The 22,931-nt window shown below is 38.4% G+C and overlaps 1 protein-coding gene across 6 annotated transcripts in view; it reads left to right on the top strand.

The window, feature by feature from the left end:
• LOC139752084 (monocarboxylate transporter 12-B-like) overlaps nucleotides 1–22,931 on the top strand; it is a 74,056-nt gene that overhangs the window by 16,074 nt on the left and 35,051 nt on the right. For 5 of the 6 annotated variants that reach the window (XR_011713474.1, XR_011713475.1, XR_011713478.1 and 2 more), the window contains exons 2-6: nucleotides 798–1,085; nucleotides 1,637–1,907; nucleotides 3,908–4,546; nucleotides 6,424–6,615; nucleotides 7,637–9,628. Coding sequence is in view for 1 of the 6 variants with exons in the window: in XM_071667944.1 (XP_071524045.1) it covers nucleotides 798–1,085; nucleotides 1,637–1,907; nucleotides 3,908–4,546; nucleotides 6,424–6,615; nucleotides 7,637–7,791 (1,545 nt within the window). In the remaining 5 variants the exon portion in view is untranslated. Of the gene's footprint in view, nucleotides 1–797; nucleotides 1,086–1,636; nucleotides 1,908–3,907; nucleotides 4,547–6,423; nucleotides 6,616–7,636; nucleotides 15,822–22,931 lie in introns of those variants that run through there. The other variant, XM_071667944.1, reaches the window with a different exon arrangement.

The following is a 22,931-nucleotide window of genomic DNA, read 5'->3' as shown; positions in this document are numbered from 1 at the left end:
TTCGCATCTGTATGTGGCTGAAGGAGGAATTAAGCTTTCGTTGCTCTAGATGCCAGTCCTGGTTACTCTCACCAGATTTGCATGCAAGACATGGTTGGTTCAGTCAGTATTGCCAAACTCATATTTCGCAGTAGTGTTTTTTCTCAACGATGAAAATTCCATTGTTTTCCTCAGGTACAAAATCGTCTTCGACAGAGAAAGTTTGTATCGTTAGAGTGCAATCTCGTCGAAAAACATCTCACTCCAAAGAAGTCTGTCATTTCACTACTACTGATTGTATCACGGTCTTAGAGCCGCAGTAGTTCCATAGAAGTAGGGGTGTCATACAGTTGAATAATATATATATATATATATATATATATATATATATATATATATATATATATATATATATATATATATATATATATATATATATCCCTGGGGATAGGGGAGAAAGAATACTTCCCACGTATTCCCTGCGTGTCGTAGAAGGCGACTAAAAGGGAAGGGAGCGGGGGGCTGGAAATCCTCCCCTCTCGTTTTTTTTTTTTTCTTTTTTTTAATTTTCCAAAAGAAGGAACAGAGAAGGGGGCCAAGTGAGGATATTCCCTCAAAGGCCCAGTCCTCTGTTCTTAGCGCTACCTCGCTATCGCGGGAAATGGCAAATAGTATGAAAAAAAAAAAAAAAAAAATATATATATATATATATATATATATATATATATATATATATATATATATATATTGATGTGCACTCATATATTTTGTTGATTGAGCTCACTGAGTGATCTTATCATTAAGATGTAAAATTTCAGGATATGGCTTGTAAATGCACAAGCTATACTTCTTACGAGGATGTCTTTGTTGACAAGATCTGTTGCAATCCATGTGACGGTGAGAGATCTGTGTATGAGAGAGGCTTAAGTGAAGAAGCTGGAGAGGCGTCAAAAGAAACCACGAACGGAGATGCTCCGTGCAAGAACACCAGTAAGGAAGTGGAGATCTACGGGAAGGAAGATACAGTTACGGAGGACGACGAAAAGAGCCGAGCGCCTGACAGTGGCTGGGGATGGGTAGTGGTGTTCGGAGCATCTCTCATTTTGGTAAGTGTAGTGTACTGAAACGACAACGTGATGGTAAGTGTGACTGGGGTAGGGTTGTACCATGGGGGAGGGGGGTGACCTACATACTGCAGACAAATATTTGCTCAACCCCTGATCTGCTTTTGCCTAATTTCTACCCTTGACATCTTTCGCTCTGTCTGATTATACTGAGTCAACTTTGGCGTAAAATGTCAATAGAAATACTGTAATCAGTGTTAAGCTGTTCGGTTTTATTGTTGATAGTTTCCTGGTTATAACTATAATGAGTTTTATTACTAATTTACGTATGTATAAGCCTTGGTGTTACCGGACTCCGCCTCCACATGGCGAGTCTGTTTCATCATTATTGGACGGGAAGGAGTAGTCTCGTCGAGAAACTACTCGCCCGGAAGGAGTTCATTTCCTCACTGGTGCGCAGTGTTGTTGCTGCAGGGGCCTTATGAAGGGGTCCTGTTGTATGATTAAACTGATGTATGCTGTGCACGTTATACAAAATGCTGTTAGTACCACGGTATAGTATTTATATGAGTCACAATTCTGTCATTGCACAGGTGCTCGTGGACACAATCGGCCAGTGTTTCGGCATCATTTTCTCGACCTTTCTGCTGAAACTCAAGACGTCTTCAACCATGACCGCCTGGATCTTCAATATATTTGGTTTCATGTGGTCCATGACTGGGCCTCCTTTGGGATCTCTCATCTCAGAGTTTGGCTGGAGAAAGGTGGCCTTCGTGGGGGGTATCATGCTCTCCGTCTCCACCATCACCTCAGCCTTCGTCACCTCCGCTTGGGTCCTTTTCTTCACGCACTCCATCCTTGGTGGTAAGAACGAGCGGAAGCGCCTCTCCCTTGTGACTGGCTTCCTTGTTTGTATCATATGTTAACAGACAGTACTTTTCACCATATGGATGATAATAAATATAAAACGTAAGTATGACGTAACTCAAAATTCGAATTAATATCGAGAGTTACACTTCAGTAAGTACTCATTACATTATGTATGTAAATATAAACCAAAATTACATCGATACGCTGTCAGCCAGTACAGTTCTAGTGCTAAAATGTAGTGTGCTGTAATATGATGCTTCACTAGCTAACAGTGACATATACTTGGTGTAACATGTCTGATAGATTCATACTGCTCAAAGTAGGTCATTTGTAATCGATTCTCCCTCCAAAACCTGCCAAAACAGTTCAGTTGCTGATTAGATCGTCCATAAACCCAACTTGTGTTCTCATTTGCATTCGCAGTACTGTACCATCTGCATGGAGACATATTTTGAGATACTTTTATATCTATATTATGAATACCATAGAAAGCTGTGTTACGTTCTGCCTACCTCCACCCCTTACACATTAAAGGGTGTTTATTCAGCCCATAGTCCCATCAAAACGGGGAACTCTGAAAAAACAGCTTTTGTTAACAGAGAGATTTGGGTTAGACACACATTCCCTTACCATCTGGCTGACAGCTGACGACCGTAATGATATACCTACTTTTCCCTTCTCAAGTTGGTCAAATACCAAACACAGGCAAAAATCTATAAAAAATATTTATGATAGCAAAATGAACATGGCACTCTTGTAACTTAATTAATACCATTTACCCTGATACATAACACCCTGTATTACTTGACTTAACATTACTCTGGCAAATTCACTGGCCTCAATCTTATAACATAAGGCTTTGAAATGACTGAGATGTGCACAGATTCCATTATACATTTACCAACAGCTTTGTAACATTTCCTCTTATGGCCATTCCTGAGAGAGGCTTGACCTTGGCCTTCCAGTTTCCTTACAATTTCTCAAAGAAAACTGAATAAGATATCACGGGTACTACAACATTTATGGGTAAATAGGGGCGATAACTATCACAGCTGCAATTGATATTGATGTTATAAAACCTTAGTTTTTTATATGATTTACTCTGCTGTACATTAACTTCTTTGTCCTAAATTTCTTTTCTCGTCTCATCGAGGCACTATTATAACCAGAATTACCAAAAGTAGAAGCCAGATAAAAGATATATCAGTCTAGTGTTAAAGGTCCATGGAGTCTATACTGTATTCTCTTTTAATTCATAACTCCATCACCGGTAGTTTCATGGGTACGCTACAATTACTAACACCTTTGGAGTGAGAAGTTCCTCGACGAAATTGTACCGTTTTTAGTGCACTGACGATGGAACACCTTTGCAGAAGGAAAGTTTCCAGTCTCGATATAACTTTATGCAGGCAGAGTCCGGTGACGCCAACGAGAGAGGTAGACAGAGTTGGAGATGGAAGAATGGTTTGAAAGATATTTGAGTGATTGACCCAGAGCATGCAGGTTGGGTGTGAGGAGTAAATAGGATAGAGTGAATTGGAGTGATATGGTGTACAGGGGTCGCGTGCTGTCAGTAGCCTGAGCCAGGGAAAAGAAGCAGTCAGAAAAAAAACAAAGTTTGTGGGGCTTAGACGTAGATAAAGGTGCCCTGGTTTCCATGCATTATACATGACACCTAGAAAGTGAATGTGAGTAAATGAGGCCTGTTCTTGACGCTACGCGGAAACGTTGAACGAACATGTCTTCCCAATACACACAAGGGCCCGCACTCGATTTTCTCAATACTTCCTGCGTCGTTATGATAAACTTTGAAAATCGACACGCAGTTTGACTGAATGGCAGTTTTGAAGTGACTGTTTAATGTTTTCGGGGGAAAGTATTACAAACTTGTAAGTAAATACCACTGTTATAAGAATTCTTAGAGTTTATTCAGGGAAAACATGTTGCAATTGGCTTTTTTTGTGAACGTTTCATGATTAAAACAATCTTCACAGGTATCGCTTGTGGGGTACTCTCCAACATCAGCTACGTGATTGTGCCTCACTACTTCAGTAAACGCAGAGGACTGGCGAATGGTCTCACAATGGCCTGGGACTGCGGAGGCCAGCTTCTTGGACCTCCATTGATTCATTACTTGCAAAGCGAATATGGATTCGATGGTGCTACCCTGATCCTTGGTGGCATCGTCCTTCATTGCTGTGTAGGAGCAGCCGTCTTCCATCCTGTCGAGTGGCACGTGAAGTCTCATTTATGTCATACTGTAAGCAATAAGAATGTTAATGTCGATCAACATTGTGACACATCTAGCACCTCGGAGTGTCATTGGAAGTGGTTGGTTCGTTTAACCCAATCCACAATTGCAGATCTGTACATCCTCAGATCAGCAAGGGCATTGATCATAGCCCTCGGTGCCACTTTTATCTTCAACAGTTACCTCAACTTCTTGGCATTCGTTCCCTTCTCCATGCAGGAGTCTGGGTTCGGCCTCCAAGATGCGGCTTGGTGTGTATCTGTGTCTGCTATGTGCAACATGTTAACACGTATCGTCATTTCATCACTCACAGATACTTGCTGGTTCAACTTTCAGATTTGTTATCTGTTTGCCAGCTTTACTATTGCTGTGTCAATGACAGGTAAGTAAAATTCATCATTGCTTACTAGGACAATTTTTCTATCTGTCATTTTGGCTTGTCGTAAAGTTTATGATTTTCCACTAAGAAACTTAACGCCATCGTGGATATAGAAGTAGTCCTTTAACTCCGCGTTCCCTATAGGTTATATGTTACGCTAACTTTCACCCATAGAATTTTGTTTTTTGTTAAGGGTTTTTAATTCTATACGTAATGCTGTGACTTTGGTCTAAAGATCTGATCAATTCATTCCTTTCAGGGGAGTCGAGAGCCACCACGGGCCCCTAGCAAACATTTTCATCGGACCCAACTTTTTTTTAAAGGGAGCTGGGGAATATTATTAGGGGACCTTCCCTATTTGTTCATTTTTCTGAAAAAAAAAGAACTTGTAAAAGATCCCAAACTAGGACAGCAGTGTACATGTAGCGAATTATGTAAAGATGACGAAGAGAGGGTGAGGGTTTTCGCCTTACATCCAAAAATGAATTAAGAAGTATTTATTTATTTATTTATTTTGCTTTGTCGCTGTCTCCCGCGTTAGCGAGGTAGCGCAAGGAAACAGACGAAAGAATGGCCCAACCCACCCACATACACATGTATATACATAACGTCCACACACGCAAATATACATGCCTGTACATCTCAACATATATATATATATATATATATATATATATATATATATATATATATATATATATATATATATATATTCTTTTTTTTTTTATTTTGCTCTGTCGCTGTCTCCCGCGTTTGCGAGGTAGCGAAAGGAAACAGACGAAAGAAATGGCCCAACCCACCCTCATCCACAATGTATATACATACACGTCCACACACGCAAATATACATACCTATACATCTCAATGTACACATATATATACACACACAGACACATACATATATACCCATGCACACAATTCACACTGTCTGCCTTTCTTCATTCCCATCGCCACCTCGCCACACATGGAATACCATCCCCCTCCCCTCTCATGTGTGCGAGGTAGCACTAGGAAAAGACAACAAAGGCCCCATTTGTTCACACTCAGTCTCTAGCTGTCATGCAATAATGCCCGAAACCACAGCTCCCTTTCCACATCCAGGCCCCACACAACTTTCCATGGTTTACCCCAGACGCTTCACATGCCCTGATTCAATCCACTGACAGCACGTCAACCCCGGTATACCACATCGATCCAATTCACTCTATTCCTTGCCCTCCTTTCACCCTCCTGCATGTTCAGGCCCAGATCACACAAAATCTTTTTCACTCCATCTTTCCACTTCCAATTTGGTCTCCCACTTCTCCTCGTTCCCTCCACCTCCGACACATATATCCTCTTGGTCAATCTTTCCTCACTCATTCTCTCCATGTGCCCAAACCATTTCAAAACACCCTCTTCTGCTCTTTCAACCACGCTCTTTTTATTTCCACACATCTCTCTTACCCTTACATTACTTACTCGATCCAACCACCTCACACCACACATTGTCCTCAAACATCTCATTTCCAGCACATCCACCCTCCTGCGCACAACTCTATCCATAGCCCACGCCTCGCAACCATACAACATTGTTGGAACCACTATAACTTCAAACATACCCATTTTTGCTTTCCGAGATAATGTTCTCGACTTCCACACATTCTTCAAGGCTCCCAGATTTTCGCCCCCTCCCCCACCCTATGATTCACTTCCGCTTCCGGAAAAAAAAAATAGTTCAAGTCCGGACCCTTAGATAGAACGTGGGGCAACGACGCTCACTCCAACTAATCCCACTGATCATCCGACCTGATTCTTTTAACCTTAACACTGCATATATTCTCATATGATTTGGTATTGATAGGATGGGTAATGCAAACATGCATACTTTTTCTCCATTAGCGTTCATTCTGGTGAGGGACCTCCAGTGGAAGCTGGTTGTTATGGCTGTATGGGGCTGCGGCGTAGGGTCCTACATGAGCATCTTTAACCTGGTCATGGTGCACTACATGGGCCTCGACAACTTTATGTCCACGTTCGGAGCTGCTATGTTATGTATCGCTGTAGGCTATATCACAATTGGACCTTGTGTCGGTAAGAAAGCTTCTGTGTTATTATCTAATACTATAGATAGGACTCGTTTAGTTTACCATGTAGAAAGGAAGATAACTAAATGTACTTGACAGTGCACTAATCTAGAAAACTTAGAAAACTGCTCGTCACTAGAACATATTGGATTTAGCTCTAGCTACAAACGAGGATTTTGTAATGTCGAAGCTGTAGAAAAGTTTGGTTTAAGTGATCACCGACATGTTGCTTTTGAGTTGACTTGTACAAAAAATACCGGATTTTAGACTTGCAAATTTGAATGATTCTCTCGCTGTGCTCTTGATAGGCAAAATTGGGATGATAAAGTTAATGAAAACGACATGAACGTTAACTTATAAAAGCTTTAGAAAATATTCCAAAGCAGTAGAGGGAATATGTTTGCTAATGCGTGGTTGAATGATCAGTGTTTATTGTCTAAGAAAAATAGCACATAAGAAACACAAAGGGACCAATAACCAACGCGATGAATGGTGTAAGTCTGCGTTGAGAAACTAAGAGACATACCAAAGTGAGTACGAAGCTTATGTTCCCGAAAATGGCAAAAGAAACCTAAGATTTATTTTTGTGTTAGAGGCAAGAGTCGTTACCAAGTCAACTGGTTCATTAATTACAGAAAATGGGGACCTAGTTCAAGACAACGAAGCCATGGCAAAGATAATATTTGTTTCTTTGCATCTGTGTTTGCTATTGAAGACACAACCCATATCCCAAATCCGGTTCCATTGTTAAATGGGGAAAACGTTATGCAAAATATTGACAAACGTTGAAGATATACTTTTAGCAATAAATAAAATGAAAGCAGATATAAAGGTAGGTCATGATTAGTTTGGACTGTTGCTATTTGAATGCCTTGAATACTCTACTGTAAAAATAACTATATTCTTCTTACACCAGATTAGCCTAGACAGTAATTGTCAGACATTTTTCAGTGACATATATACGTGTTGAACATCAGACACCGTGTCCTATTGTGGAGAAACTAAAAGTATTTTTCCCCTTTTAATAGGCTACATCCGTGACGCAACCGGGGGCTACACGATTACCGTATTTGTGCTGACAGCCATGGTCGCCTTCAGCTTTATAATGTGGTTCTTCATGCCCTCTGCCATCGTCTATGATAAGAACAGAAGCACCAAGAAAGACATGGGTAAAACACCCTAAGGTCTTTTGCTGACTCTTTTTGACCTGTTGTAACTTATGATGGATAAGGATAACGTTTCTTCAATGCACAAGACTGTGTGACCTCAAGTGATAGCCCTGCTCTGGGAAGTGAAAGTTACCTCACTTACCTCAGGGACAGCACTGGTGCCTGCTCCAATCACCCTCGTGAACTGAAGTGACTGGAGTGCCAAAGAAAATGAGAGAAATGACCAATGTGTACTAAACCAAATGGCTCAATATGTGATGTGATCCACGATGGCTGGAAGTGTGCCTTATTACTGAGAAATAAAATAAAACACTGAAAAGACATATGAACGGTGGCTCTTCATGGCAAACTTCCACAACGATTGTGTGTTGTCTAACAGAAAGTTTGTCCATAAAATGGAACGTGCAAACAAATGATGGATGTTTGTAGCATATATCGTGTGTAGATAGTGTGTGTGTGTGTGTAAAGAATATCCAAGACGAAGGCTGGTCGAAGTTCTTGTCCACGACAGGCCATTTTCGAGGTGTCATCATTGACACAGATCGGCCTTTGCGTAACTCTGCATTTATATATAGTAAGGGGTCATTTTAGTTGTGCACTTGTTTTGTAATGGGTGAACCAGAATAAGGTATCCGACTATAAATTTCAGACTCTTTACTGGTCTCCGACATTCTAAATCAGGTTAGTTAATTGGGCTTGAGGCCTATCAGCTGCCAGGGTATTTGAGGCTAAGACTAAGTTATAAATACTATTAGAAATAATCTTAACACGAGGTGTTAAAGCTACTCCAAAGCGCGCGTACATTCTCACTTTGCATATGGCTCATGGTGTGAACGAAGTTCCGATAAACATTTACTGATATTTATTAATCATTTAATGGTGAACAAAGCATCAAGGAGAGAAAAACAGATTATATTAATTTAAAAAGGCCCATGCTGCCCATAAATAGCTTCTTTTGTGATTTAGGGAAGTTGTGCGTATGAAAAACGAAGTAGGGGAATTTCACCTTATTTTAAGCTCAGTGATAGAAATGCACTTTATACGTATAACATTCGAAGGATGAATAGCAAAAAACGAGCATAATGTATGTACTTAGAAAAAAAAATAAATGTTAAAGGGTACACTTGCCATTTGGATTATCTTCGTGTGGAGATTTTTCCATAAGATTAACTAGACTTTACAACAGTCACGAATTTCGTTTTCAGTCATGTCTGTTCTAGAGTGTATATTATCAGTATGGAAGATGTATACTTAATTACACGCATATGCATCTGCTTCGCTTGGCGAGATTCTTAAAAACCTTAAGCAACTGTTAATTGAGTAAACACATAGGATATAAATGGCTGTGATAAATATAATACTTTTACTGTGACAAGGGTTTAAATTTTGCCTCTAATGTGATCTCCAGACAGGATCCAGACTCGTATCATGAGTGAAATAAATAACGCCGTTTTTATTTTCTAACTAGTATGATTTAACATTTTCTGGGAATTTTTAGAATTGATTCACACAGAATCATATCATATTCGCATTGCGTAGTCCCTTGCTAGCCAGGTGAATCATAATCACAGTCTTTGGTAGTCTTTGCACATCAAGGCAGCCAAAAGAATCGATGATAAATGACAATCAGATTGCGGCTTTTCTTTACTATATAGGAATGTCTCGGGTAATACAACTCAAGAGCAGTGCTCTGGTGAGCTGTGAACAGAAAAACTTGTATAACTCACCTCTGGCTGCGTAAATATACTTACATTACTATTCACTGCAAGTATTACTGTGGTGCAGGCGCCTCAACGTATCGTGCATGGAGTCCTCTGTTGGTTATCTAACGTCACAACCAGCACACTTGTGGTAATTCCAGTTTACTTCCGTAATGATGGTAACAGTGAATATCCAGTGGTTTTATTTGCAGAGCTGGTGTAGTGCTTATAAAAGTACAATACCTGTTGCTGAGCATAACATAAACAATACAAGGTTGGACGAACATACAGGTAGTCCGGGTCAGTGTATAAGTAGGGAAAGCTTGTTTGAAAACCATCTCAAATTAGGAAAATGACATTGCAAAAATTTTGGTTGTAAAAATATACACTGTGAATACGTATACGGCTTGGGGTCGCTTGGCAAACCCATGTCTTTCTGTTGACATTCTACAGCATTTCTGTTATGGCATGAGTGTGACCGGCATATTAAGCAATATATCATTACCTAGGCATATTTACTAATATAGATATAGCTAAGATAAATCTCAACTACTAGGGAGGTTAGATGAGGCTTTCATATTTTATATATTTTATTTTACAAATAAACCCCAGATATTTGTATAATGTAAATGTGTCTGTGCTATTCCCAAATATATCTTTCAGCAGATTATAATGCTAATGATCATACTGTCCAACGGTAATTGATTTTTTCAACACTAGTATTTCTGAAGAAAATTGGTGGAGAGATAGACTTATCTATGCTTTCCTTTTGGTGGCAGTTATACATGAATATATGCATGTTTGTTGATTATATTGGTAAAATTGGCCCACAAATTTTCAAAATATTTTCCTTTGTGATCAAGCTGATTTTTATGCTATTACGGTGGATTGCTTGAATTGTCAGAAAGAATTTGACTGTCATAGTTAGTGAACTGATTAAGAAGCTGGATCATTAGGCAGGAATAAGGTGGAGAGAATGTAGAAGTGAACAAAGTATGCATTTTTGAGGAACCTTCTCAAATTGGGTTGAGGTCACCAGCAGTAGTTGGCAGGGTTCTGTTCTGGGATGTAAGTATATAATTTGTTAGGATAAGTTTTGCAGGTGATGCAAAGGTTTTGAGGGGAGTGAAAAGCATGAACAAATGTATCCAGTAACAGGAGGACTGGAGTGGTCTGTTGGGTGGTTAATGAAGTTCAACCAGATGACATGTAATGAGGGGTCATAATGAAAGTCTCAATGAGAATATCATCAGGAGCTTAGCTTTAAGAATCTTAGTGGTAGAGAGTCTTGGGATGAGACTGTCCTTACAGTCCTATCATTGGAGAATAGTAAAGGAGACCAACTGTCTGCAAGCAAGATTAGAAATGCATTCGTGTTCATGCTTAAGGAAATATTAAACAAGCAATTCATATATAGCACCAAGACTAGAATATATATGTTTTACAAGTTCGATAACAGCTCCTTAGAACTAAGAGAAGTGATTTGCCGGAAAAGAGAAGAGGCTCTAAGTTTGCCCATCATGGAGAGGAGAAGAGTGAGTGGTGGTGATATGATCACAGCCTTTAAAGTTTTTAAAACAGATAGGTGACAAAAGGTGAACAGTTTTCCAGATGTACACATAGAACAACAAGCAGAGGACATAACATGAAATTTAGCAAGAACCTTGTTAACAAATTATGTCAAGTAATTTTATAGTATGAGTAATGGAAGAATGGAATGAAATGAATGAAGCCATGGATAAAGTAGACAACATACAGAAACTGTGATACTGTAGTTGTATGATAGTAGAGAATGTTCAGTTCAGGAGATTAGTCACCAAGAGGATAAAACTCCCTCCTAATATGTTACAAATAAGTAATTACAACAACAATTTCTGGGAATATAATTTGTACATGTTTGTCATTCATTTGACAGTAGCATGAAAAGGTTTTTCATTTATCTATTGATTTGAGAATTTTTGGAACAAAAAATCATGACTGGTTTTAGAATGCAGGTAAGTCAGTACACAATTATCCAAAGATTTGCCTCTTTTAATTCTTTTAGTATTTCTGAAATTTAGTTGTGGTGTTTCTTAGGAAATCTAGTTTTTGTGCATTATACAAGAGTAAAATCTCTTATGTATGTTTACATTGCATGTGTTACAGATCTTGATTGATATTCATCATATGAATCAGCATATGAATTGATTATTCTCATCATTATAGGTTAGAATATGCTCCTCAGATGACTACTAAAAGAGGCATGAAAATTTTATTGAGAGAAACCAGAGAAGAGTAGTCAAGATGGTATCTGAAGGATACTGTATGGTTGAGAGCTACATATTGGCCCACAGAGAGGGAGAGAGGATTATGGTGTGACCAGAATAGTAACAGGTTTCTAAGTCAACTAGACATCTTCAACAGTGTACAGTTCATCATGAGATGTGTTGGCAGAGTAACCAAGTTTATATCGTGAAGCAAGGAAAGAAGTTTTTAAAAGGGATGTAGAGAAGTATTGTCTCAACATAAGGGTGGTGAATGTATTGAATAAACTAAGTGATGAAACTGTGAATGCTGGCAGTATACAAATTTTTAAAAGCTGCTTGATGATAAAGAAAGTTCAGTGTGCAATTTCTGTCTGGTTGCATATTGGGAATGGAGATTCTTCATTACAGGTTTGAAAACCTCTGGGTCCATGAAATAGAGTCACATGGAACCCACAAATGCTTCTACCATTTCTCTTTTTCAGGCCTTAACAAAATAGCTGTGCTATAAAAGCAAACATATTGACCTGCACCTTTTACCCTTAGAAGGACTCACTAATGGTTTTTACAAGTGGTGCCATCTTATCCATATGATATGATTCCCAGAATTAAAAGAATATACAAATTATAGATTATGACCATGACTACAGAGAAATTCACTTTGGCATTAGTTGGAATATCTGTACTAAGAATTATTGAAAAGAACAAGCTAAGATAGTATAGCCATGTACAAAGAAGAAAAGACAAGTAATGCTGAGAAGTGTTTGAGTTGGACCCCAGAAGGAAGATGTTTAGCAGGATGTTATAGAATGAGATTGATTAATAGCATCCAGAGCTAGCATGAGAAAAGAAGAAAGTATCTGGAGGAAATTTTAAAGAACAGAGAGTACAAGAATATGAATGGATGGACAAAATTGATAGCAAGGCTTGTGACTGAATGTCTTGAGTCTACCTAGCATCTGGGGGAAAGGAACTCCTTTCTCTTCATTGCTTGAACTACTTCATTCCCTATCTTGATATTCATTAGTACATATACTACAATATCTTACTACACTTGTTTTTAAACACTTTAAAAAAAAACAATGCCACATCATGTAATGTTAATATTCCCTTTTTTGAGAGTATAAAGGAATGAATATTTGATAGTCTACAGTCACCTCATGAGGAATATAGCTCATTACAACACTGATTAATATTTTATCAAATACATTAGCAAACTTTTGTTTTTTGATTTAGCTAAAATAGCCCAAGTATTTAAAGACATATTAACTGGTTGGCAAGGGAATTCTTTAACTATGATCTAAGAAAAAAAATGTTTGAACTCTTAATCAGTCTCAAAGAATTAGGACTACAGATCCAACTATATTACAGATTTATTAATATTATTTTCATTTTATTTATACCATTGGGATGGGCATTGCAGTAAGGGTGCATTGATAGAATTTTTTTTTTTATATTTTCTGAAAGTTCATGAATCAGTTTTTCTTGTCTTTATGCATTTTCTATTGGTGTTTAATTTTTAGCAACAAATGTTTTAAGTGTCTTTCGGTAGACTTTAAAAGATTTTAAAAGAACGATTTGTGAATTTTCAGATTGAACAAAGGAACAGTTCCTACTAATACATCCTTATTATTTTTATTGCATCTAGTGGACAAAAACTGCATGACAGCATCACTGTTGTATTTGAGTTTTGAAACAAAGGTACTTCTTATCTCTAAAGAATGTAAGGTTAAGAATGGATTGGTTTTTCATTTCTATTTTTGTGTTACTTTGTTTTATCTTATTTAATGCCACATTTCCCCTCACTTGTAAAGGCCTGCCCATCTTTGAACTTCTGTTGTCTTTGGACAGAAAAGGTGGTAGATAGTAGTTGGTAGGCAGCCACTGACAAGGGAGGTATATTACCAGTACTACCCACCTGGTTATTGGGACAGTTAGTGACAGCTACCTAGTGAGCCGGCATTTCAGAGAATGTCAAGGTGCAACCCCTCTGACCCAGGTAGCTGCCTTTTCTTTCTGCATCACCCACACATGGACAGATGCTATTGTGCCTACAAACAGACAGTCTCTTCTTGTCACTCATAACACTTGACAACACACATTTCACATAACTTATTCTTTGTAACTAATTTTTTCTTGTACTGAGTACTAGGTGTGAGCCCTACCCTTTGAGAAAATGGCAGGCACAGAACATAAAAGTATTAGGTAGGAACATTAAGTAGAAGTAGTGCTTAGAAACAGAAGAAGGAGTCATGCGGGGAGTGCTCATCCTCCTTGAAGGCTCAGATTGGGGTGTCTAAATGTGTGTGGATGTAACCAAGATGTGAAAAAAGGAGAGATAGGTAGCATGTTTGAGGAAAGGAACCTGGATGTTTTGGCTCTGAGTGAAATGAAGCTCAAGGGTAAAGGGGAAGAGTGGTTTGGGAATGTGATGGGAGTAAAGTCAGGGTTAGTGAGAGGACAAGAGCAAGGGAAGGAGTAGCACTACTCCTGAAACAGGAGTTGTGGGAATATGTGATAGAATGTAAGAAAGTAAATTCTAGATTAATATGGGTAAAACTGAAAGTTGATGGAGAGAGATGGGTGATTATTGGTGCATATGCACCTGGGCATGAGAAGAAAGATCATGAGAGGCAAGTGTTTTGGGAGCAGCTGAGTGAGTGTGTTAGTGGTTTTGATGCACAAGACTGGGTTATAGTGATGTGTGATTTGAATGCAAAGGTGAGTAATGTGGCAGTTGAGGGAATGATTGGTATACATGGGGTGTTCAGTGTTGTAAATGGAAATGGTGAAGAGCTTGTAGATTTACGTGCTGAAAAAGGACTGGTGATTGGGAACACCTGGTTTAAAAAGCAAGATATACATAAGTATACGTATGTAAGTAGGAGAGATGGCCAGAGAGCGTTATTGGATTACGTGTTAATTGACAGGCGTGCGAAAGAGAGGTGCAACTGGAGGGATGTCTGATCATTATCTTGTGGAGGCGAAGGTGAAGATTTGTATGGGTTTTCAGAAAAGAAGAGAGAATGTTGGGTTGAAGAGGGTGGTGAGAGTAAGTGAGCTTGGGAAGGAGACTTGCGTGAGGAAGTACCAGGAGAGACTGAGTACAGAATGGAAAAAGGTGAGAACAAAGGAGATAAGGGGAGTAGGGGAGGAATGGGATGTATTTAGGGAAGCAGTGATGGCTTGCGCAAAAGATGCTTGTGGCATGAGAAGCGTGGGAGATGGGTTGACTAGAAAGGGTAGTGAGTGGTGGGATGAAGAAGTAAGATTATTAGTGAAAGAGAAGAGAGAGGCATTTGGATGATTTTTGCAGGGAAAAAAGGCAAATGAGTGGGAGATGTATAAAAGAAAGAGGCAGGAGGTCAAGAGGAAGGTGCAAGAGGTGAAAAAGAGGGCAAATGAGAGTTGGGGTGAGAGAGTATCATTAAATTTTAGGGAGAATAAAAAGATGTTCTGGAAGGAGGTAAATAAAGTGCGTAAGACAAAGAAGCAAATAGGAACTTCAGTGAAGGGGGCTAATGGGGAGGTGATAACAAGTAGTGGTGATGTGGGAAGGAGATGGAGTGAGTATTTTGAAGGTTTGTTGAATGTGTTTGATAATAGAGTGGCAGATATAGGGTGTTTTGTTCGAGGTGGTGTGCAAAGTGAGAGGGTTAGGGAAAATGATTTGGTAAACAGAGAAGAGGTAGTAAAAGCTTTGCGGAAGATGAAAGCCGGCAAGGCAGCAGGTTTGGATGGTATTGCAGTGGAATTTATTAAAAAAGGGGGTGACTGGTTGGTAAGGTTATTTAATGTATGTATGATTCATGGTGAGGTGCCTGAGGATTGGCGGAATGCTTGCTTAGTGCCATTGTACAAAGGCAAATTACAGAGGGATAAGTTTGTTAAGTATTCCTGGTAAATTATATGGGAGGGTATTGATTGGGAGGGTGAAAGCATATACAGAGCATCAGATTGGGGAAGAGCAGTGTGGTTTCAGAAGTGGTAGAGGATGTGTGGATCAGGTGTTTGCTTTGAAGAATGTATGTGAGAAATACTTAGATAAGCAAAAGGATTTGTATGTAGCATTTATGGATCTGGAGAAGGCATATGGTAGAGTTGATAGAGATGCTCTGTGGAAGGTACTAAGAATATATGGTGTGGGAGGCAAGTTGTTAGAAGCAGTGAAAAGTTTTTATTGAGGATGTAAGGCATGTGTACATGTAGGAAGAGAAGAAAGTGATTGGTTCTCAGTGAATGTAGGTTTGCGGCAGGGGTGTGTGATGTCTCCATGGTTGTTTAATTTGTCTATGGATGGGGTTGTTAGGGAGGTGAATGCAAGAGTTTTGGAAAGAGGGGCAAGTATGCAGTCTGTTGTGGATGAGAGAGCTGGGGAAGTGAGTCAGTTGTTGTTCGCTGATGATACAGCACTGGTGGCTGATTCATGTGAGAAACTGCAGAAGACGCAAACCTACATTCACTGAGAACCAATCACTTTCCTCTCTTCCTACACGTACACATGCCTTACATCCTTACATAAATATTTTTATTTATTATGCTTTGTCGCTGTCTCCTGCGTTAGCGAAGTAGCGCAAGGAAACAGACAAAAGAATAGCTCAACCCAAGTTTCAGCTTTTTTTCAGCTGGATAAATACTGAACTCATTATCCAATTTTATTAAAATTTGGCATGAGGGTGCTAAGGAGGAAAACAAAAAGTGATACTGATTCTATAATCCAAATGCTACAGCTTGAGTTAACTGTTGCATTAAGAGCTTGGTTTAGAGATGAGTTTCTTTCTGTGCAATGCTAAGATCCCCCAAAAATAATGTTTTAGGTTAAGCTATAATAATTAGCTTCTCTGTCCATTGTATTTCATCAGCTTACTTTCTTTGGGATACCTGCTAAACTCTTTGTTCAGTTTTACTAAAATTTGGTAAGAAGATATTTTGAAGGGAAATAACACATCTGATGTAGGGGTCGAAATTCAAGTCCATGACAGCAGTTTGTGTTGATTTTGGAAAGTATTCTGTATTTGTGCCGTAATTAGGGCCCATTTATTGAAGGGCAGTTGCAAAACTCATTTTCTGATTTTATGAAGATTTAGCATGAAGACCCTAATGAAAACAAGTGCACTATTAATTTTATGGTAAAAACATAAAAAGCCAAAGTCAGTGCTATGCTTTGAGTTGATACTGATGATGATTTCATTTTCACACAATAATTCAAGTTGACTGGGTTGCAGTTCTTCATCTCTTAGCATTTACATTTCCCTTAGACAAGAAAGGCCATGTATTGATTTTGAGGTCAAAAGATCAATGGACATAGTCACTTTAACATTTATAGATTTTCTCCTTGCACATTAACTTTATTTCTCCATGGTTGGGCATTAGAAACATTTGGTTTGTGTGTTTGTTTTGGGGTAAAGAATGTAATTTGATTTGAGGTCAGAAGTTGAAAAGTCAAATCACCACTGCAATTGTAAACTATTTTCTTGCCATTGAATAATTTTAGTTGTACTGGATAGCATTAATAAGACCTGGAATATGTTCCTGTGGGGCAAGGCAAGCCCCAGTTGATTTTTAGGTAAAAAAGTTAAGGTATCTGCTGCTAATAGGCTTTCTGTAACTAGTTTTGTCAAACTTCTCTCACAAAGCATTAGGACACACATAGGCAAGATAAGGAATAAAGAAAAGAAACTTGCAGAATGCAGGACCTTTAGTGATGGCTGTCCATCACTAAAGAAAGTTAGATTTTCAGCTCTTGATGATACATAGAAAAGCTTTTTATTTGAAAATTTGCTTTGCCACCATTTTCTGATGATACGTAATTTAATTTTCTTTTTATACTATGTCTGTAAATCCTCAAGACTGTTCACTACCTCTAAGTTATCTAAAACACACACATTCATTTACCACAGTTTTTCATCCACTTGACAAGGTTTTTCTTTAGACTGATTACTCCTTGAAAGAGGTACTGGGTCAGGATAAGTAAGAAAGCAAGTTTAAGTACTCAGCATGATGTAAATTTTTATTATGACTTCTTTAAAATTGACAGATAAGTATATTCACATATATAATGTTAATAGTTCCTAGGATTTATTCATCGGTAATTTGTTAACTGCTGAAGGAACATCATACAAAATAAATTATTTATGAATTTGATAAACTTTCATTTTATCGTAAAAAAATCTATTTTGCATAGACATAAATTACACTCGTGAGATCACTCCCTTTGTCATTATGAACTTATGATAAAAGGTTCATCTTTTTAATTCTATGTCTTTTGTCTATAAACAATTAGATTCCATGTTCCAACTTTAGTTTTCATAGATCAATTGTTTATAAGTTTTAAGGCAATGATATAATCTCCGCCCTAACTCTGTCACCACCCTTACACAAAAGACATAACAAGTCTTTAAGCCTTGTCCTATGTAGAAACAAGAATTATTGAATATTTTGAAATTTTAAGACAGTGCCACTATATTCACACTCACACCCTCACATTTTTTCCATCAGTAACATGCAGCCACATCATGCACCCATAAATGGTGCTGTTTATCTTTCTAAGGAACAGGGAGTGCATAAGCACTTGGTCATAATTTATAGCCACCCATTTTTATTCTATTATTACTTTTTAAATTTTCTCTTCAGCACTTATGTTTTTAGTCAGAACAGTACATGGGAGAGATTTCTATAGAATTTCTGATCCCCATTCCAAGTTTAAAGCAGTATTTAGAAAAGATTATTTGATAGTATTAGATTAAGAGGTTGCTTGCTTGTTTTACAGATTGTTCTTGAACAAGAAAAATCCTATTTTATAACTGAAAGACTGTATTATGCCTTGCATCTCCATACTTAGATATATATATATATATATATTTTTTCATACATGATTGCCATTTCTTGCGTTGACAAGGTAGTGCCAGGAACAGAGGAAGAAAGGCCACATCCTCTCATATCCATTCTCTTGCTGTCATGTGTTTTGCACTAAAAGTACAGCTCCCAATCCACAACCCAGCCCCACACACCTTTCCATGGTTTACCCTGGACTTTCACATGCCATGGCTCAGTCCATTGACAGCACCTTGACCCCTGAATACCACATCATTCCAATTTACTCTATACTTTGCACACCTATAACTCGCTTGCATGTTCAAGCCCCAATTTCTCAAAATCTCTTCCACTTTATCCTTCCATATCTGATTAGACTCTCTCTGTTCTCCTCCTTCTCTTTGTCAACCTTTCTTCACTCCTTTCCATATGTCAAAATCATTTCAGCACACCCTCTTCAGCTGTCTCAACAACACTTTTTTTTATTACAACACCTTTCTCTTACCCTTTCTTAACTTAGTCTGTCAAACTACATCATACCACATATTTTCCTCAAACATTTCATTTCCAACACACCCACCCTTCTCCACACAGTCTCATCTATAGACCATGTTTTGTATCCATATGATAATATTGGGACTACTATACACCTTCAGACACCCATTTTTGCCCTCCCAGATAATGATCTCTCCTTCCATACATTATTTAGTGCTTACAGAAACTTTTCCCCCTCACCCACCCTATGACTCATTTCTGCTTCCTTGGTTCCATTCACTGCCATGTTCACTCCCAGGTATCTAAAACACTTAATTTCCTCTGATTTTTCTCCACTCAAACTCACACCTCAACTTTGCTAAACCAGTTAACATTGCTTTATTCTTATTTTCACTGTGCTTCCTCCTTTCACACACCCTCCCAAACCAGTCACATTACGGAGTTTCACTCAAATCTGTCACCAGATTAGGTATTCAACTTGCTGCTATTCATCACCAGTTTTATACTACTATATTTATATGTCTTTTTCTGTGGGGCCTGGATGTGGAAAGGGAGCTGTGGTTTCGGTGCATTATTACATGACAGCTAGAGACTGAGTGTGAATGAATGTGGCCTTTGTTGTCTTTTCCTAGCGCTACCTCGCGCACATGAGGGGGGAGGGGGTTGTTATTTCATATGTAGCAGGGTGGCGATGGGAATGAATAAAGGCAGACAGTATGAATTATGTACATGTGTATATATGTATATGTCTGTGTGTGTATATATATGTATACGTTGAGATGTATAGGTATGTATATTTGCGTGTGTGGACGTGTATGTATATATATGTGTATGTGGGTGGGTTGGGCCATTCTTTTGTCTGTTTCCTTGCGCTGCCTCGCTAACACAGGAGACAGCGACAAGGCAAAATAAATAAATAAATATTTTTTTCATTTAAATTTTATTACAACACATCAGGTTTATAACCTTGCATAAGGATTCTTCAACTGAAGTAGTTTCATCATTAGAATCAGTTATCTGTAACAGATTTTTTTTTTTTTTTTTTTTTTGCATATACCAGATTATCCTCTACATTCATCTGAATGATGGCAATAGGTTGTTTCTTCTCCACATAACTGATACTTTTCAACATTTTTCTCCTGGATGACACTAGCTGTAGCAAAATCCTCCATATTTTGTAAAGGTAAATGTAACATTAAGGACTTCATTCATTGGAAAACAGCTTAAACCATCAGGATAGACAGCATCCAAAAGATTAAGAACAACACAAAAAGCTATGTGCAAGGTAATAACCGTATGGGGTGGCAAAATTGACTGCAGCTCCTTCGGCATTAGTATCTGTATATCATTTATGTGGTGGGAATTTGTACGATGGAATATTTTGCGAGAAAGTTAAATATTGTTAAGGTTTTTCTCAGTTTGTTTTTTGGAATCTTTCTGTGGGAATGTTTTTTGATAAATTGTTTATTGAAAAAGTGCCTTAAATAGGCCAAGGCATTTTAGTATTCTTTTGGCATTTTTTCTAGATATCAACAATTTTTAAAACCTCCTCCACATTTCATCTCTGGCTGTAGTGTCTTATGCTGTGGAAATGCTTTTGGACTTGTAAGTCAGTTCGTCACTTATCCATACATCATTTTCTACAATTCTTCCATCTAAGTTCCCTAGTTTGATTAGCCACTCTTAAGAAGACAACTGATTCCAGATGAATTAATGGAAAACTTTTGGATTTTTCTCCCACCTTGTCCATATTATTCTTTTCAATGTATAATAAATAAATATATAAATTGTTATTATTATTATTATTATTATTATTATTATTATTATTATTATTATTATTATTATTATTACACATTCAGTGAGGGGAAGAAGGTCATGGGGAGAATTGGCATGACTGGAGGGAATATGGGCAGAATGATGAGGGGTCCCGATCCATGCAAGGTTCAAGATCCCAATGAAGTTTCTCCATATGTGCTGGGGATTTGTGTAGGTGCACTTTGTGTAGGCCACTTGGGGTGTTATTCAGGTTGTTGCTTGGTAGGGATAGGGTCGCAGGGGAGTGGAGTCCAGATGGGCATCATGCCTGTCTGAGGAAGGAGGAGACTGAGAGGATGCACTGAGTTGCAGACCAAACTCACTCACAATTATGGTCTTTTGGGTGCTGGAGGGGAAGGTCAGAGGGCAAATGGATGTCTTCTTGCAGAGAATAACATGGCTTCAGGGAAAGGAGTTCATGTGTTATAAACAAGATATGATTGCTGGATGGATTGTCTGTATCTGGAATGCTAGAGTACTAATAAACAACCTGGATTACTAGACCAGAATAAGGGAAAGACTTCTTCATTGAAGAGATTATCATCTTTGTGGAAGGGAGTAAAGGACACGTGTCAGAGGAGCTTCTTCAATATGTTGAGGTCACTTGTGGCATGCTGCAGTATTTTGTCCTAGTACCATTGCTCTTGTTGATCTGTGTGAATGACTTACCAGAAGGATTGGATTCCAACTAGAACTTGTTTGTGGAAGATGTCAAGGCTCTGAGGAATTAAAAAGTAAGTAGGACTGCATCAGCTTGCAAGATGTGGCAGACAAGCTCCAGGGTTGGACTGAAATATGGCTTATGATGAAATTCAATGTCAGTAATGGGTATGGAGCCAAGTGAAAAGCCCCGCTATGATATTATATAGCAGGTAGTAAGCTTTTGGATGAGAAAGACTTGGAAGTTGACATTGTCCCTAACCTGTTGCCAGAATCCTACCTAATGAAAATAATAATGGAAATATTCAAGTTCACACTTTACATTAGACCAAAACTAGAATGTGCTTGAAAAACACAAAGAACTGGTAAAGAATGTCCAGATGACAACAGGAATGCCACCCAAATTCAGAGAGAGGAGTTTCAGAGAAAGGCTAGAGGCCTTAAATTTGCCCTCTGTGGAAGAGATAAGAATTAGAGGTGACTTGATCACAAAATCTTTTATACCAGTTATGATCAGAGTGAATATATCTTCAGGTCTGTGAAAAATGCAAAGATAAAACAATAAAAGGCCATAACATGAAAGTAGGCAAAAAACTTGTCAGAAAGATGCACAGAAATAATTTCACAGTGAGTGAACAAATATAGGATCAGTTAAGAGATTCTGAAAAGTGGAATGCATCCAGAAGTTTAGGGTTGTATGAGTGTAGAGAAAGTTCAAGTGATGGAGCCCGAAGAGTGTAGAAGCATTTCTCCATAAAGGTGAATGTTCAAATTACAGAGGTATAAGTTTGTTGAGTATTCCTGTGAAATTATATGGGAGGGTATTGATTGAGAGGGTAAAGGCATGTACGGAGCATCAGATTGGGGAAGAGCAGTGTGGTTTCAGAAGTGGTAAAGGATGTGTGGATTAGGTGTTTGCTTTGAAGAATGTTCGTGAGAAATGCTTAGAAAAACAGATGGATTTGTATGTAGCATTTATGGATCTGGAATGGGCATATGATAGAGTTGATAGAGGTGCTTTGTATGGGAAGTAAGTTGCTAGAAGCAGTGAAAAGTTGTTATCAAGGATGTAACGCATAAGTACAAGAAGGAAGAGAGGAAGGTGATTGGATCTCAGTGAATATCGGTTTGCGGCAGGGGTGCATGATGTCTCCATGGTTGTTTGATTTGTTTATGGATGAGGTTGTTAGGGAGGTGAATGCAAGAGTTTTGGAGGAAGGGGCAAGTATGCAGTCTGTAGTGGATGAGAGGGCTTGGGAAGTGAGTCAGTTGTTGTTCACTGATGATACAGCACTGGTGGCTGATTTGGATTTGAAATTGCAGAAGTTGGTGACTGAATTCGGTAAAGTGTGTGAAAGAAGAAAGCTGAGAGTAAATTTAATTTGTCTTAGACAAATGCACATTTATCGTCATCTTTCCAGAATTACA

The sequence above is a fragment of the Panulirus ornatus genome, chromosome 12 (assembly GCF_036320965.1).
Source record: "Panulirus ornatus isolate Po-2019 chromosome 12, ASM3632096v1, whole genome shotgun sequence".
NCBI classification, from domain to species: Eukaryota; Metazoa; Arthropoda; class Malacostraca; order Decapoda; family Palinuridae; genus Panulirus; species Panulirus ornatus.
The sequence above is the reverse complement of the archived record's forward strand: the minus strand, read 5'-3'. Positions and strand labels throughout refer to the sequence as shown.